General features: G+C 53.1%; 1 protein-coding gene across 1 annotated transcript; it reads left to right on the top strand.

Moving 5' to 3' along the window:
• Nucleotides 1-8278: 8278 nt before the first annotated feature.
• Nucleotides 8279-12867, top strand: LOC121445847 (whirlin-like; the record flags this gene model as incomplete). Its single annotated transcript, XM_041647994.1, has 5 exons — nt 8279-8350; nt 9167-9701; nt 11194-11375; nt 11726-11848; nt 12164-12867. Coding segments are annotated over 5 exons (1095 nt in total), but the record flags the coding sequence as incomplete, so codon positions are not given.
• Between the last annotated feature and the right edge of the window lie 3455 nt (nt 12868-16322).

Here is a 16322-nt window from a genome sequence, read left to right as displayed (position 1 = left end):
TGGCAGAAATGGTACTGGAGAGGGAGCTGAGAGTTCTGTCTGGATCAGCAGGCAGCAGGAAGAGAGAGTGACACTGGGCCTGGCTTGAGCATCTGAAACCTCAAAGCCACCCCCATCTTCTTCCAACAAGGGCACACCTCCTAATAGTGCCTCTCCCTATGAGTCCCTGGGGGCCATTTCATTCAAACCACACAGGTGCTAGAGAGTATTCAGGGGGGTATGTCAGGGGATGGTGACAGTGTTCTCCAACTCTGCAGAGCTATAGCAGAGGGAGAAAGATATGGAAGAGAAGTTTACCCCCAGTCAGTAAGGCAGAGCTGCAAACAGTAGAATCGGTAGAAGACAGCCAGACCCATTCCTCCCTTTCCCACAGACCTTGAATACACTACATCCTCAGAAACACCAGTCTTGTTCTGACTCCTGAGTGAGCTGACTTCCCCAGTCGCAGGGAGAGTAGTTGGGGACAGGCAGGGACTGCTTCACCAGCACAAGCCCAGAAGATGGCATTGGCAACCTCCCACAGGACTGGCTTCCAACATTTCACCGTATCTCAGGGAAACACACCTTGTCTTGGCGCCTGGCTGCCAATGACCCAGAGGACCAGGCATCCTGGTTCGGTTTCCACAGAACCCAGATTCCCTGGGTCACATGGTAGAGTGATCCATTCCAGGTTACACGTGGTCCACTGTGCAGCAACATCTGCTCAGAGCAGAAGCCATCAATCAGGTAAACCCCCACCCCACCGCACTATAGACAAATGACATCCTCCTTCAGTTTGTCTGCCACTCAACCTGGAGCTTTTTCACCAGCCTCTAAACAGCATCACGTTCCCTAAAGAAATCACCGGCCTGCAGTGTGAGCAGACAAATGCCTGCAAGCGTCTGCGCATCTTCACCATTGCCCCGGCCATAAATCCTACCAACTGGGCATAAGCTTTCTGGTCCTGTTTCCACATCTGTGCACTGGATTGGAAACACCTGTATCTTTGGGTTGTCCAGGGAAACTGGGTGGATGTGTGTTGGGAGCATGTAAGGGTGGACAGAAAAAGACTAGAAGTCAGGGCCGCTGTTGCTCACTTATACCAACTACACAGAATCTGACTATCTCCCCGGATGTTTCTGCCAGGATTGAAATACCTCCGCTGTGTCTGGAGTAGGGCCCTGGGGCTTCCAAGGTTGTTGGGATGGTACCCCATCCTTGAGGCCACACTTTCTTCATCCTTAACACAAGGAGGCAAAAAAAAAAGGCTCCCAGCATTGCTGCGTCAGTTCCCGAGCCTCCCTCTTTACAGCACGTTGAAGAAGGGAGACTCAGAACGCACTGGAGTGACATCTTCTTGTCATTCAGAGAGGGACAAGGAGCAGAGCGTGGGTCTGCTCCCTCCTTTGACTTGGGACTGATTGTTAGGCTTAAAGACTCCTCTGTTCAGAAGACCCTTTATTCCTTCCCTCACCTGTCCAGCCTGCCCTTGCCCTGCAATGTTTATTGAGTTAAGCCTGCCCTACTATCCACCTGCTCACCTGGAACTCACAAGTCCAGTGGAAGAAGGAGATTTGGGCAAAGGAACCTACATAAGGAGTGAGACCGTAGCTCATATTCCTAGCATGAGCCAGGCCCTGGGATCCATCTGTAGTACTGTAGGTAAACAAGTTAATCCAGTGCCCGAGGGTCCATGAGGGGATGATCCAGGCATGATGGCTGGGACACCGCAGAGACAGTCAAGATCCGGAGTTTGGCACCAGTCAGGCACCAAATGAGGCAAGACAGTTTAGGAACTTTGACTTCAGCTGTGGCATACGTGAAGAGTGGTGTTGGGGGTGATGGGATGTGGGACAAAAGCCACCTGAGTGTGCAGAGGGCCAGGGAAGCGGTGGGCTGACATACCTTGATCTTCCATGCTGTGACAAATTACCTGCCTTAACGTAAGAGAAGGAGGCTTATTTTGGCTCTAGAGAGTTCAGCCCCATGCCTGTGCACAGAGCATCATAGCGACCAGAACAGATGAAGGGGAAGCTGATCATATGTTGGAGGAAGGGGCATGAAACAGAAGGGAGAATAGAAAGAAGCTAGGACAAAATGCAGCTTCACAGACACACACCCCCGGTGACGCAACATCCTCAGTCTAGGCCCTACTTCCTTTTTTCACCAAGTCCCGATTTTGTCATTATTTTGACTACATCAAAGAATGAATCTACTGATTGGGTCAGAGCCCTCAGGGTCCTATCCCCTTCCCAAAGCTCATCAGTGAGCCACGGAGTCCTCGTGAGGCTGTGGGAGACATTTCATATTCAGATGATTAACAGTGCCCAATGCCAGGGAACGGACCACCCCAGCATAATCCCAGGGTGTCCCTCCTCTGAGAAGAGCATCACTTCATTCTAACAGTCTCACACAGCCCAGCACCCCAGAACCATCCCATCACCAGGGCGGAATAGTCCCCTCCATCTCAGCAGCATTCGGCCACAGCCAAGCCTTTACAGAGTACCTGCCTCGTTGTGTGAGGACTAGGGTGCTGGGAGCAAGTCCATGAGCTCAGCTCTTCTGGACATAGCAGCTCTGTTGGCTCAAGAGAGCCGACAAATGGGAAGCTGGGCAGTGTGCTGGCTTGGGAAGAGTCCTGCGCCGTTTGAGCTGCAAGCCTCTGGAAACTGGTGGAGCCCTGGCTCCCTTCCTAGAGTAGCAGCTTCAACTGTTGAGTAGTGACAGAGCGCTCAACTGTTTGACAGTATGCTGTTCTCAAACCATGGGGGCACAATGGCGGTGGTGCTGCCAGCTCTCTCCTGGTGAGGAGGTGGGGCCCCGGATCAGTAAGCCTGTGGTTGTGAGGACAGCACAGGACTGGGAGATGCTGTAGACAGCTGAGTGACAGCAAAGATCCCTGGGATCCCTGGTGATGGTGGCTACCTTCACTCCTGTTGGAAGAAGGTTCTGAGCCAGGCTGCCTGTCCCCGTCTTCCCTCTCCAGAGACCTGATTCCCCTCAACATTTGCCCTAAGGGCTCCTCCTGACCTGGCTTTTGTGAGTCGTACTTTCTTTCCGCTGTGTGCCATCCTTTTCCCAGGATAAATGAGGGAAGTGCAGGGCCAGGTGTCACCTCAGCGGAAGGACGCACTGTCTGGCTAGCAACATCCCAGCTGGGCTGTACTCTGACTACCTCCATGCCCTGTACTCAGAGGCGAATGTGCCCTTTGCTCTTGTGAGAGCTCTTTGCTCTCATTTTCTGCCTGTGAGGGAACAGGACTGTTCTCACAGATTCCCAGCTGACTTTGAAGATGGAATCACTGTCCCAAGCAATGCCAGGACTTCCGCCTCCCCAAATCATTTCACCATCCTTCACCTTTCCTGGGGAAAACTCTTTTCATACCAGCTCTGGTTTTGCTGCCACCTTGCTTTTTTTCTCTCTGTGCATCTGCTTTTCCTGTGGCTGAACTGACTTTCCCCAACCCTCCTTACCTTTGAAACCTCTCCCTACCTACCCCCTTATTTATACTCATCCCTCATGCAGAAATCAAATGCTGCCCCTATACACAGACTCAGGCACACACACACACACACACACACACACACACACACACACACGGCCTTCTGGAAGCCTTTGAAATTCAGTGCCTCAGTTTCTCCTTATACAGAGTGGACAGTGGTCCATCCAGTGCCAGACCTTAGATGCATTTTGTGGTGGGGGAGGGGACGGAGGGAGTGGCCTGACACAGGAGAAACAAGGCTGGGAGAACAAAGAGCTGAAAATAGCACCTTTATGTAAGCAAGGAGCTGGAGGCAGAAACTGGGATGACTTGGGGAGGGTGGTACGGTGTGCGGAGGAGCATTACTTTGCTGAGGTGGCGTTGGTGATACCCAAAGCTGGCATTGCCTGTTCTCGGTACCTGGGTGGAAGTCAGCACAAGGATAGATCCTGGTCACTCATTTCCCGTTTCCACTTTCCCATCTCCATTTGCTCTGAGGCAGATATGTGAGAATCTGGACCTTGCTGTACCCAGTCAGATATACGGGAGGGACTGTCCTGCACCCCAAAAGCCTTGTGGAGGTTGGAGACCGAGACAGTGGGGAGGAACTTAAAGAACTCTAGACTTGGATGGGTGGCTTTGGACCTCTCTGAGCCTCATTCTGGGCTATAGAACAGAGGGGATTCTCACGCATCAGCCCTTCGGGTGTGGAGAAAGCCGCAGGCAGCTGGCATTGGGATGCAGTATCCAGGACACCCAGGCATACCCTGTGGCCTCGACCTCAAAGCCTGTCCTTAGGGTTCTGCTCTATTCCTTGCCTGGGCTTGTTGCAGCTATTTCAGGTGTACAGGGAACATGCCTGGGAGACTTGGGGCTGCAGAGTGTCTGGATCTGGCAGACGGAACCCAGCTGTGCTGCTCTGCGCTCCAGCCAGGAGCCTACGGTATGCGGTATGCTCCACTTCTGCCCTTGCCCATCTGAAACACTGGTGCTCTGTCCACTTCCAGGTGGGATGACAGGTTACTATAGAATGGCTGTCCTATTGAGGGTCACTGTTGCTCTGATAAAAACACCACGATCAAAAGCTGGTGAGGAAAGGGTTTATCTGGCGTATGCTCTACATCCTTAGCCCATCACCGAAGGAACTCAAAACCTGAAGGCAGGAGCTGATGTGGAGGCCATGGAGGGGTGCTGCTTACTGACTTTGCCAACCTGCTTTCCTACAAACCCCAAGACCACCAGCCCAGGGATGGTACCACCTACAATGGGCTGGTCCTTCCCCCCTCCCCCATCAAACACTAATTAAGAAAATGCCCTACAGGCTTGCCTACAGTCCAATCTTATAGAGGCATTTTCTCAATTGGTTTCCTTCTCTCACATGACTCTTAGACTGTGTCAAGTTGACATAAAATTAGCCAGGACAATGGCCATGTATCCTTGGGCCTGTCACATTCCTCTAGATGTATAATCACAGGGGAGATGACAGACAATGGGGGAGAGCCATGGTGCTTGCCTCAGGGTCATGGGAAATTGCATAAGGAAGGTAGGAAAAGAGCCAAGCACCTGATACTCACCTGGCCTCCATGACCCTCAGAACCTTCCCACCTCACCCCCTAAATCATAGTCAGTGTTTGCTGAATGACTAATGATGCCCCAGACTCCCAGTCTTGCTTGCGGTCATCTCCCCCTCCTCTCCCAGAATCCCCTGCAGCAGGTGATATGGGCTGTATATGCCTATAGCCAAGGCTTCTTTTGGCCTTGGAGTAGACACCATGGATTTTCAGAATTCTGTGTCTCCTACTGAGGCTAGAGCTTGGCTGTGGAATTCTGGGAAGAACCTGCCTGGAAAAACTGGCCTCGCCACTCCCCTCAGCCAGGAGGCCATCTCTAATGCCCATCCCCCCGGGGTGTTTCCAGACAGCACCATGTTGATGACCCCTCCCTTTGAGGGGCTCGCCCACAAGGGCCACAGTATACTTGGTAGACCTTCCACTGTGGGGGAAGTTTGCAAGGCTTCCTGGATTTCTAATGAGGAAAACCTTCCAAGGTATAGGGCCAGGCCCTATGGGAAGAGCCATCTCGGTTAGTGGATTAACTGCATGACATGGTCAGCTACCCGGAGAGTTTTATGACTTCCCTATTGTCACACAGCCATAAGCAGCAGAGCTGGATCTGAGCTCAGGAAAACCTCAGGGGTGGCCTGTGAAGAGGACTCAGCATCCTGTCCACTGTGGCTTCATCACCGACCTTTGCAAACACATGTCCTCTGTCACCCCGGAACACCCGCAGCTTCTGAGGTTCAACTCCCAGCATGCTCAGCCCCTGCCCCGGCAGCTAAAACAAGCAATCCATTCACTCTTAGACTCATCCGTTTATTTAGACCCAGCAGCCACGGTTCTGAGCATGGAAGGTGCAGTGGCCTGAGTCTTGCCCTAGTTTATACCCAGAAGGAAGAGGAGATAATACAGGCGCATGTGACCTGTGTATAGAAAAGTGGGCCAGGTCAGGATAGATGAGCAGTGCTATCTCTTGTGCCCATGGCGACGGCTGGCCTGGGAGTCCTCAGTGATGAGAACCGAAGGAAAGGTGGAAGTGAATCAGAATGGTGCATGTGTCAGAACAGCTAGTGCAAAGGCCCTGGGGCAGGCGTGGTTGCTGTTAGACCAGAGAAACAGCAAGAAAGAGCCCGGTCGTGTAGCCAACAGTGAGTCTGGGGGGCTTGGAATGTCTCCCAAGTGACATGTGGAAGCTCCGGGGCCTTGCTTGGGTGGAGCATGTACTTGGGTTCTTTTCTGAGGACTGTCTGGCTGCTGAGTGGGGAGCAGAGATGAGTGAGAGAAGAGGAAAATGGGCAAGGGGAGGGGTGGCTTGCTCAGGTAGACCCCATGCCGGAGGTGACCCGGGAGCCATCAGAGCGTGTCTTAGCCCGGCTAAGAAATTGGCTGATGGAAAGAGCAAGCTGCGCTGCCTGCAGTGCTCCCTCTTGGCAGAAGGGATGAGCAAATGGAATCTTCGTGGAAAGCAAACTTGACCTCATACCGGACAACCCACTGCCCCCAGGCGACCAAGAGCTGGCAGGAAATACTCAGGCATTCTCTGTGTTATTCCGCGTTTAAGCACACACCATTCCCAGTGTCTGATACATGGCTTCCTGCTCACAGAGGCAGTGTCCATCCCTGACCCATCTAGGAAACCTTGCTTTGTTTCTCTCCCTCGGTGTACACATGCTGATAGCCATGTGATGCCCTCCGAGGTCATCCTCCCCCGCCCGGCTAACAACACACACACACACACACACACACACACACACACGCATCCAGTCAAGGTGCTGCCTCTCCTTCTGCTGCTAGCCCTAGCTAGCTGCTGGCCCAGAGCCTGGGGGTTATTCATTCGTTATTAATGGGTCACTGGAGACTTCAGCCAGGTCTAGGTGCCTGCATCAGCCAGCATTGTCCATGGAAGCAACCTACAGGATTGCTCTAGAACACAGGAGGATTCATGAGGGCGACACTCGGGAGACCTTGGCAGCTGGGAAGCCCCAAGACTTCCGACTGCAGGCTGGAGGCCCCAGACCTCTGTTTTCTCCAGCTCAGCTTGAGAAGCAGCCCTGCTGCGCAAGGGCAGGTGAAGGTCTTGGCGAGACTCAGCACTGGACTGCTCTTGCCTGGACCTGGGCTCAGCCATTACATTACAAAAGGAAAAGTAGAGTGGGAATCCCTTGAAGTCACTCTTCCTCCACTGTGGCGTTCCTCTGGGGCTGTGGTGTGGACTGTGCCTGCATAGCGGAGATAACATTTGTGGCTGATTTCTTCCAGGAACATCCCACAGGCACAGAGAACTAACACCTACTAGCTGTTTATGCATCCCCTAATCTAGCCAAGGGAACACAGGTCCATTCTGGTTGATAATCTGGAGGGAGAAGGAGATGATGGCCTCCCGAAGCTCCCCATTCCCCCACTTCCGGAGAACCCAGCTCAGAAGCACACACTTTGCTGGTCCAGAGAAAGCCTTTGGCGTCATAAAGTCACTTAAAGGAGTGTGGACTAGGGATGGAGTGAGGCTCTGCAAACAGGGCCCAGGGCTAAGAGATCACACTGGGTGGTTCACAACGGCTGTAACTCCAGCTCTAGCGAATTTGACTCCTCTTTAGGTCTCCACATGCACACCACACTCACAGAGACAGACACAGATGTTTGCACGCACACGGTGTGGAGTAAGGAGGAGATGAATGTTTTGTCATATGGGATCCACTTTTGCATTAAGTTCCCCCTTTGGGGTTGGAGCCATAGAACAGCACTCTTTCCTTACACACACCTCTGTGCCTGTTGTGTGCCCCGCCCCCCAGCATTCTGTCTGCCACTGGATGAAGGTACTAAACCTGTTGAGCACAACACTTACTGTTCAAGTCTCAGACAGCATCTCCAAGTAGTTCAAGGGAGGTCTGAAAATGATCAGGAGGTCACAAAGAATTGACTTCACGGTTTAGAATGTAGCTTAGTTGATGAGAGTGGAAAGACCTGATTCAATCCCAGCATCATGTCCACCCGACGTAAGGAGAATCAGTTCACAGTCTTCCTAGGACACACAGCAAGTTTAAAATGAGGCATGGACTCCATTGCATCCTGCCTGACAAATATTAATAAAGAAAACTTCAAAGTGACTAATAGAAAAAGTCACAGCATTGCTTTGAATGGGGTCTGCCGGGGTAACCTCAGCCATCGGAAGGAGTCACAAGACCTTAGGTTCCGTGGACCAGAAAACAGGTGGACTCTCCTCCTGGCTCTTGCCTACTCAGCTTGTCTCTTGTCCATTTCTAGAATACGTTAGACCTGGAGGGAAGCGGCGAGACCACCCAAGGCAACGTTAACACCCTGCCGGACGTGTCTGTGGTAAGACCTGTTTGGTTATACTCCCAGCTTTGCTCACGGACTCCTGGGCTCTCCTGGGGATAGCCACAGAAAGAGGACACAGGGTGGGTGGGAGTGTAGAGTCTCTGCCCGCCAACCCAGCTGGTTGCCTGAATTCTAGTCCCACCTCCCTGTTGCCTATTTAGCCCTTCTTTAATATAGAGATGAAATCGCTGCACCTCACTCATAGCTGGGGTCAGAGTGAGTCGGGTGACTTAGTCAAAGCATTGAGACAGTGTCTACAAGGCTGTCAGAGCTTTGCAAGTGTGGATGCTGACCCAAGGAAAGGGGTTGGGAGCACTGCATCTCAGGCACCTTGTTAGCACATGCTACACTCTGCTGCCCTCGTCCCTGCTAACCTGCTGGTGGGTGCACTGTGCTCAGAGAGGCACCTCACCCTGGCCGTGGCCACACAGCCCTGCAACCCCAGGTGCCTCCACCCTTCCTCCCACCTCCACTTGCCAAGATCATTGGTGCAATGGAAATGATTGTTTTGTGTCACCATCTTCTTCCTCCTGCCCCTAATTAAGTCTTGTCACTCGTGATGAGCCCATGCTGACGCCAAGAACTTCAATTCCCAGAGGAACCAAGTGGATCCCCAGAGGCGCCTGCCAAGATCCTGGCACTCCTCAGCTGCTGAGACATAGGGAGCAGTTTTCCACCGAGCGATGCATTATTCAGCGGAGCGTGGCCAGGAGCTGAGGCACAGGGCCCTAGTCCTTGCGGGTCCAGCACGCTCGCTGTTCCTGTCTGGCCACCATGGGCTCTGACTTCTACTCCTGTTGGGTCTTTTGGCAGGACGATGTCAAACCCCCCTCAGAAGATCTGCCTGGCATCAAGCCACCTCCTCCCCCACCACCATTGGCTCAAGATCACGACCACCGACTTGACCAAACACGGAAGCCAGGAAGGGAGGACCCTACACCTCTGTCTTCTGCTGGCCACTCAGGCACTGTCTTCTCAGCACCACAGAATCGAAGCCCACCACTGGGCCCTGCACCTACCCCAGGGCCCCCCTCAGCACAGGACTCGCCCTCCTCGCCCATTTATGCTTCCGTCTCCCATGCCCACCCCAGGTCTAGGAAGCCGCTGGACACCCACCTGGCCCTGGTTAACCAGCATCCCATCGGCCCCTTCCCTCGGGTCCAGTCCCCACCACACCTGAAGAGCCCTCCTGCAGAGACCCAAGGGGCCGGGGCCTGCCTTCCGTCACCATCGTCCTCTGATCACCCTGCCCCTGTGGGCGCAAACCAGCACTTTGTCTTGGTGGAGGTGCACCGTCCGGATAGCGAGCCTGACGTGAATGAAGTCCGGGCTCTGCCCCAGACACGCAGTGAGTATGGCTGCCCAGCTCTGTGGTGACTGGTAGGGCCAGGTGCTGCAGAAGGGTCTGCCCGCCTGAGGTCTGGCTCAAGGCCAGCATGAAGATGGCCTGAAGCCAAGACTTGGGTTTGAATCCCACTTCTGCCACTGACCAGTCATTTGCTGCAAACTACCCTGACTGAGTGAGGGACACCTTCCCCTGGTAATATGGAGTAGGTACAGGCCGGACTGTCACTGGGTGGGGTTTATGTGGGGGTGGAGTTAAGGGTCTCCTACCCCTTCTCCTGGCGCCCATTTCACAGCCTCCTCTGGAAGACTGTGCCCCTGACCAGTCTGGCAGAAAGAAGGTATGACGGTCCCGTCACTGGGCCTCTCGATGGTGTGGAGAAGTCAGTCCTGCACAGGGCCAGTCTAGGACCCCTGTTCTCTCAGGGGTGCCAGTGAGGGAGGATGTGGAGGAAGTCCTCCCTGGCTGTAGAGCAGTTAGCTAGGCTCTGCTGCCATCTTGTGGTTGAAGTGTTAAACGATGCCCACTAGGGAGCCTAGGAAAAGGGCAGGCAGGGGCAGGGCAGAGCAGGCCTAGAGCACAGATGGACACTGCGTCCCTGCCCTGAGGAACAACTGGCAAGCACACCTCTGTAGATATACTGGGCAGGGGATGGTGGAAGCTAGTAATGACTAGAGGCCTTGCTTGCACTTAGCTCCTGCAGCCCTGTGCCAGCCCTGTGCCAGCCCTGTTCTGTTAGTCTCCATTTCTCAGGGGAAGCTTGAGATGCAGTAGGCAGATGCACAGCAGAACCAGGCCGTGTGAGCAGGCTGCCCTTCAGTGCTTTTCCTGGTCTTTGTGATGACCCTAGGTGGGTATCGCTCTCCAGGGTTAGGACAAGGGCAGTGCACCCAGGCTTGCACAGCGACTCTTGGGGATTCAGACCCAACACACCAGGATCTACAGTGCACATTCTTAAGCAAGAGCCTCCAGCTCAGGGTCCAGTGACATACACAGAATGAAGCAGCTTAATTGGTTAGAGAATGGGATATGTTTGGCTACCACTCAGTTCACACCAGGGTGGTCACAGGAGGCGAGGTAAGGACAAGGTGGAAGACCCTCCATGTTTTTCTTGTGTAACTATAAGCTTTTTAAAAAACTCCTAATTTAAATATTTATCATTAAAAATCGACATTGTGTGAATTTAAACAGCAAAGCAACAGCCCACTTCTGTGAGCAGGGCTGGCCCATTAGCCTCTGTTTTCATCTGTATGCCGATGGTTGGGGTCTGGGCAGAAGTCCTAGATGTAGTGGCCATCAGGCCTGGCCCTGCTGGCAGATCAGGTGGTCAGGAGATGGGATTGGTTTCAGGGATTATCCCCTACCCTCCATCCCTTGTATCCCTTCATCTTTCCCTTTATCTTTGTATGGTGAGTTTCCATAGATACCACCCCCAGCCCCACCACCTTCCCCACTGTCCCTCCGTGACTGTTTCTGTCCCCTTGTCTGTCCCCAGCAGCCTCCACTCTCTCTCAGCTCTCAGACAGTGGGCAGACTCTAAGTGAGGACAGTGGTGTGGATGCTGGGGAGACAGAGGCCAGCACCTCAGGCCGAGGCAGACAGACAGCATCCACTAGGAGCAAGAATGGCAAGGAACTGCCCCGGACGGAGAGGACCACAGAGGGTGCCAATAAACCTGTGAGTGGGGGAGCACACACAGGATCCTGGTGGAGGATGGTTCTGGGAATCTGGAGACGCTTAGCGTGCGGCCCTTGGGGGCATTGCCGGAATGATCCGGAAAGGCCATAGTGCTAGATTCGGGAGTCCCTCTTTGCCCTGATCCCAGGCAGCAAGAGCTGGCAGCTCTTCTATACTCGAATATGGTATGGTAGCTCAGGCGGTCTGTGATGTCAGGCCTAAGATTCAAGTCTCTGCTACACCAGCAGTCTGGGCCAAGGACACCAGGTGCTTATCTTAGTCTGTGTCTTATTTGAGGCTCCACCTGTCCTCCACTGAGGAGTTCAAGGCCACCTTTTTCCCACCTGCAGCCTGGCCTCCTGGAGCCAACATCCACTCTAGTCCGTGTAAGGAAAAGTGCAGCCACACTGGGCATCGCCATTGAGGGTGGTGCCAACACACGCCAGCCTCTGCCCAGGATCGTCACAATTCAGGTATGTCCTCAAAGTGCCCCTGGTGTAGGTCTCCCTGTCTTAAAGAGCTCTTCCTTGGCACCCTTAGAAGCGGTGACCCAGAATCTCAAGACAGAGCCAGTGCCCCTCTGAGCAGGCTAGCAGGAACATGTCCTCCCACCCCCACTCCATCCTGGCCCAGAACTTGGGAAGTTGCCTCCTCTTGCTCTGCAGACCCCGGTTTTGCCAGGACTGTGGGCTCTAAGTTGGTAACATAGCCTCTTATCATAGCGGGCGTTCTTAGCAGGTGTCACAACCAGGTACCCACATGACCCCCACTTGTGTTTCCCTGTGCAGCGAGGAGGTTCTGCCCATAACTGTGGGCAGCTCAAGGTGGGCCACGTGATTCTGGAAGTGAACGGGCTGACACTTCGGGGTAAGGAACACAGAGAGGCGGCCCGCATCATCGCCGAGGCCTTCAAGACCAAGGAGAGAGACTACATTGACTTTCTGGTCACCGAGTTCAACGTGATGCTCTAGGGATGGAGCCAAGACCAGGACTGTAGAACAAGGTCACAGGCAGACTTTCCATCTCACCCTGACACACATACCCTGCCTGGTCCCCTGGTCAGACAAGGCAAACAGAGAGTCAGATCAGAATCTGTGCACCAGAAACACAGTAGGAGCTCAATAAAACTGGTAGGGAAGGAAGGTAGAGCCCCTTTTTCTGGGCTGGATGGGGGTGCTGCCACCCCTAGACGCCTAGGTCTTGGCTGTGAGGTCACAGGAGAGTTCACAGACTGCTTCCTGCCGGGGGACTTTCAGTGCCACAATGAGCCGCCAGCACGCCTGTTCACACCGGTCGCACCCCCTCCTCCTAGCTCAGTGTCCTTATGGTATTTATTCATCTATTTCCCTTCCTGCGCTTCAGGGGACTCCAAGCCCCAAATTCCCTTTGCACCCCCAGCCTATCCTGGAGGCCTTTCAGGCGACCAACAATGTCGGTGTATTTATATACAGAGCTTATGACTTTAATTTTTCAATAAAGCGATCTGAACAAGGCTGGGTCACATGTGATGTGATGTGCTATTGCCTTGTGTCACTGTAGGGAGACGGGAGGGATGGGGCACCTGGATTGTCATGCACTGTCAGCTGAATTTGAAACACCAGCTTAAGTAGTGTGAAGTTAACCTTTTTAAATCAGGGCACACAGGTATGCTCCTGGATAGAGTATGCTGTATGCAGAATGTTTAAAAACACACCTTGGGGCTGGTCAGTAAAGAAATGGCTATACAACCATGGAAGACATGAGTTCAATTCCCAGAACCAATATAAAAAGCCAGGCATGGTAGCCTACCTACATTTGCAATCCAAACACAGGGGAGGCCCAAACACAGTAATCCTGAGGCTCACTGATCAGCCAGCCTTGCTCCATCAGCGAGCATCAGGTCAGTGAGAGACCATGTCTCAGCTGAGGTCTCGGCTTCCACGTGAGAATGCACACATAGGCACATGCACACACCTGCACCCACACGAACACGCTTAGCAATACACTAGTACACACACGCACGCACACACGCACGCACACACACGCACACACACGAACACGTGAGAATGCACACATAGGCACAAGCATACACCTGCACCCACTCGAACACGCTTAGCAATACACTAGTACACACACGCACACACACGCATGCACACACACACGAACACGTGAGAATGCACACATAGGCACAAGCATACACCTGCACCCACTCGAACACACTTAGCAATACACTAGTACACACACGCCCACACACGCACACGACTGGCTATCTTGTGTACAGTCCAGGATGCCAACTCTAAAACTCAGATTGATAAGCAAGTGACTCATTAAGGGAGGACAAAGAGGACCACGGCACAGGGTACTGCCCAGAGGGCACCTTCAGCTTCATCACACAGTGTCCTGAGGTACAGAGAGACTGAGAGCTATTTAGAGAACTCACTCAGGGCCACAAGGCCACAGCCGGGTGGACTCCTGGGCTCTCCTACTCTTTCTCCTGACGGGGCCCATCTGCTCCAGCATCCAAAGGCAGTGGGGGTTAGAAGCAGCCACAGGGGAGAGGGTCAGCCAGGGAGGTGGCAAAACTTAGCTTGTCCTGTTGCCTGAGAACCATTCCAAGAGTCCTTTCCTCTTGTCATAATGATGTCTGGTGGAAGAGGTGTGGCAAGCCCTTCACCAAAAGGTCCAGGGATCTGTCTGAGGTAGGCGGGGGCCATCAGTCCCATGGTCTTGTACAAGATCCTGCTCTTGGGCTAGGAGTGAAGTTCATTGGTAAAGCGTTTGTATTGCAAAGTCCCGGGTTCTAAGTCTCTATTAATGATTTAGACTTAGATCTCAGTCCCCTCAAGGGTTCAGCCCCTCTCAGGGTTATGGCTGCTCCTTCCTTTCCCTATGAGGGAATGACCCCTGCCCAACTACAGAGGGCTTTGCCAGGCTTAGCTCCCCAGGAAGTGTGGCTGGTGCTCAGGGTCTCCACCTGTAAGATGTTCCAGGCAGATTCAACAGTGATCATATCCCCACACCTGAAGCCCAGAAATACACAATAAATGGTGACAAGTTCCGTGGCCACGTGGTGACAGCCACAGGCCCAGGGAGGCCCTGCCCGTGGGGTCTGTGTGGCCCCACCTCCTCCAGCCCGGGAGCTTGTGGTGTGTTTGCAATGGAGCTTCCAGGATGTCACTGGCTGCTCTTTGACCTGAAGGGCAGACACATTTTCCTGGCCCTAATTTACCAGCTCCCTACTTGGTCCAGCCCCTTGAGGAGAGAGTTCCATGAAAGAGTAGGGCAGGGATTAGTTCCTGGTGCTGTTGCTCCCAGAATTCCTGAGCCTGGCTCTGCTGAAAGGGTCTACTGGTATAGTCCTAAGTGGTTTTTACATCCCAAATTCCAAGAAAATTGCACTCACTCTTTTCTGCAGTACTGGAGACTGAACTCAAGGCGAGACAACTCTATGGCTGAGCTATATCCCTGGTTCTTTAGACTTTGTATTTTGAGACAGTCTTTTATAGCCCAGGCTTGTCTTGAACTTTTAATCCTGCTGCCTCAACCTCTCCAATACCTGCAGCCAGACCCGGTTTCCAGTGTAATTTAAACCTCCAAATTCTTTGGCAATGAACTTAGGAAGATCAAGTTCAGACCCTCAGCAGCCTGAGCCTCAGGACAGACATCCACACTAATGTTTTGGGGGGATTCAGTGTGGTGGGGGCTGGATGAGTCAAATGTCCACCTCAACTGTGTGCATCTGTTCCCCGACATCTTTCTTGTGGAAAAGATGGGGCGTGGGTAGCTGGAGAGTCTCAGAGCCCCTCGTCCCCACTGGGGAACCCTGACCAAGTCTCATCGCCCCTTCTGTTCAGGACCTTTGGAGAGGAGAGTTCCATGTTGCTCCGCTCCAGAGATGTAGTTCATGTTCAAACCAGAACGTTTTCTATTTTCTATTTCTGTCACTTGATAAATACCATGACCAAAAACTGCTTAGTGGGGAAAAGGACTCCATCTCCCAGGTTACAGTCCACCTAGGGAAGCCATGGCAGTAACTCAAGGCAGGATCCTGAGGCAGGAACCATTCTTACTGGCGTGCTCTGTACCACCAGGCTCACCTTCCTAGGGTGGTGCTGCCCACAGTGGGCTAGCCCTCCTACTTCAGTCATTAATGAAGACAGTCACAGGTCAGTCTGGGCCTAGCACAGGTTGAGTTTGGGTTCTTACGGTATGAGCCTGCCCAAAGGAGGGCCTGTAAATTGCCTGCAGCTCTCTGTGGAAGACAGGGGGTGAGAGGTGAGGTAGCTGGATGTAGGTGGCACAAAGACAGATTGTGAGTTTGCACTTCCTCAAATTCTGCCTGTTTTGCTCCCAGCTAGTGCTGTGGTTGCTGCTGTTGTCTGTGTGGGAGTGTCTGGCAGTAAGGCAATGGGGGAGCCATGTCCATGGGAAGACACGGGCAGTAGGGCTGTTGATAAATAAACTAATATCCTAGAGTGTCTGGAACCTGTGTCTGTTTGCACACCTCTGCACCCCCAGAAGTGACAGTGTTGAATTCGAAGTTTTGTTATTCTGCATTGGCAAGTAATAAGCAGAACTGGCCCAAGCCAGTCTGACACTCCACATCGCCATTGTTTGGAAGACATCACTTCTCCCTCGTCCCTCTCTGGCTCACATTTCCAAGCCTCCTTTCTGACCTCTGGGCCAGAAGACTGAAGTCAACCCCGCCTCCCTCACAGCAGCCCAACAGCACGCAATGAACACACGATTTATTACTACAGTTATGAAGCGGCAGATCTCCGTCCTCAAACTTGGTGACTTTCTCACGGTGTCTACGTAGACCCCCACAGACATCGTCCCCTCCCTGCCTCAGTTTCCCCTTCTGCGCCATGGCAGGCTCGCACAGGGAGTTGCAGACCAGCAGATCTGAGACTTCGGCCCAGATCTGGATCCATCCCGCCGACTGCCAAAGTCTGGGGTGGGGCGAAG

Source organism: Microtus oregoni, unplaced genomic scaffold (genome assembly GCF_018167655.1).
Source record: "Microtus oregoni isolate MIOR12 unplaced genomic scaffold, Mior012 001739F_ref0000146, whole genome shotgun sequence".
NCBI classification, from domain to species: domain Eukaryota; kingdom Metazoa; phylum Chordata; class Mammalia; order Rodentia; family Cricetidae; genus Microtus; species Microtus oregoni.
This window is presented reverse-complemented; position numbering and strand designations above follow the sequence as displayed.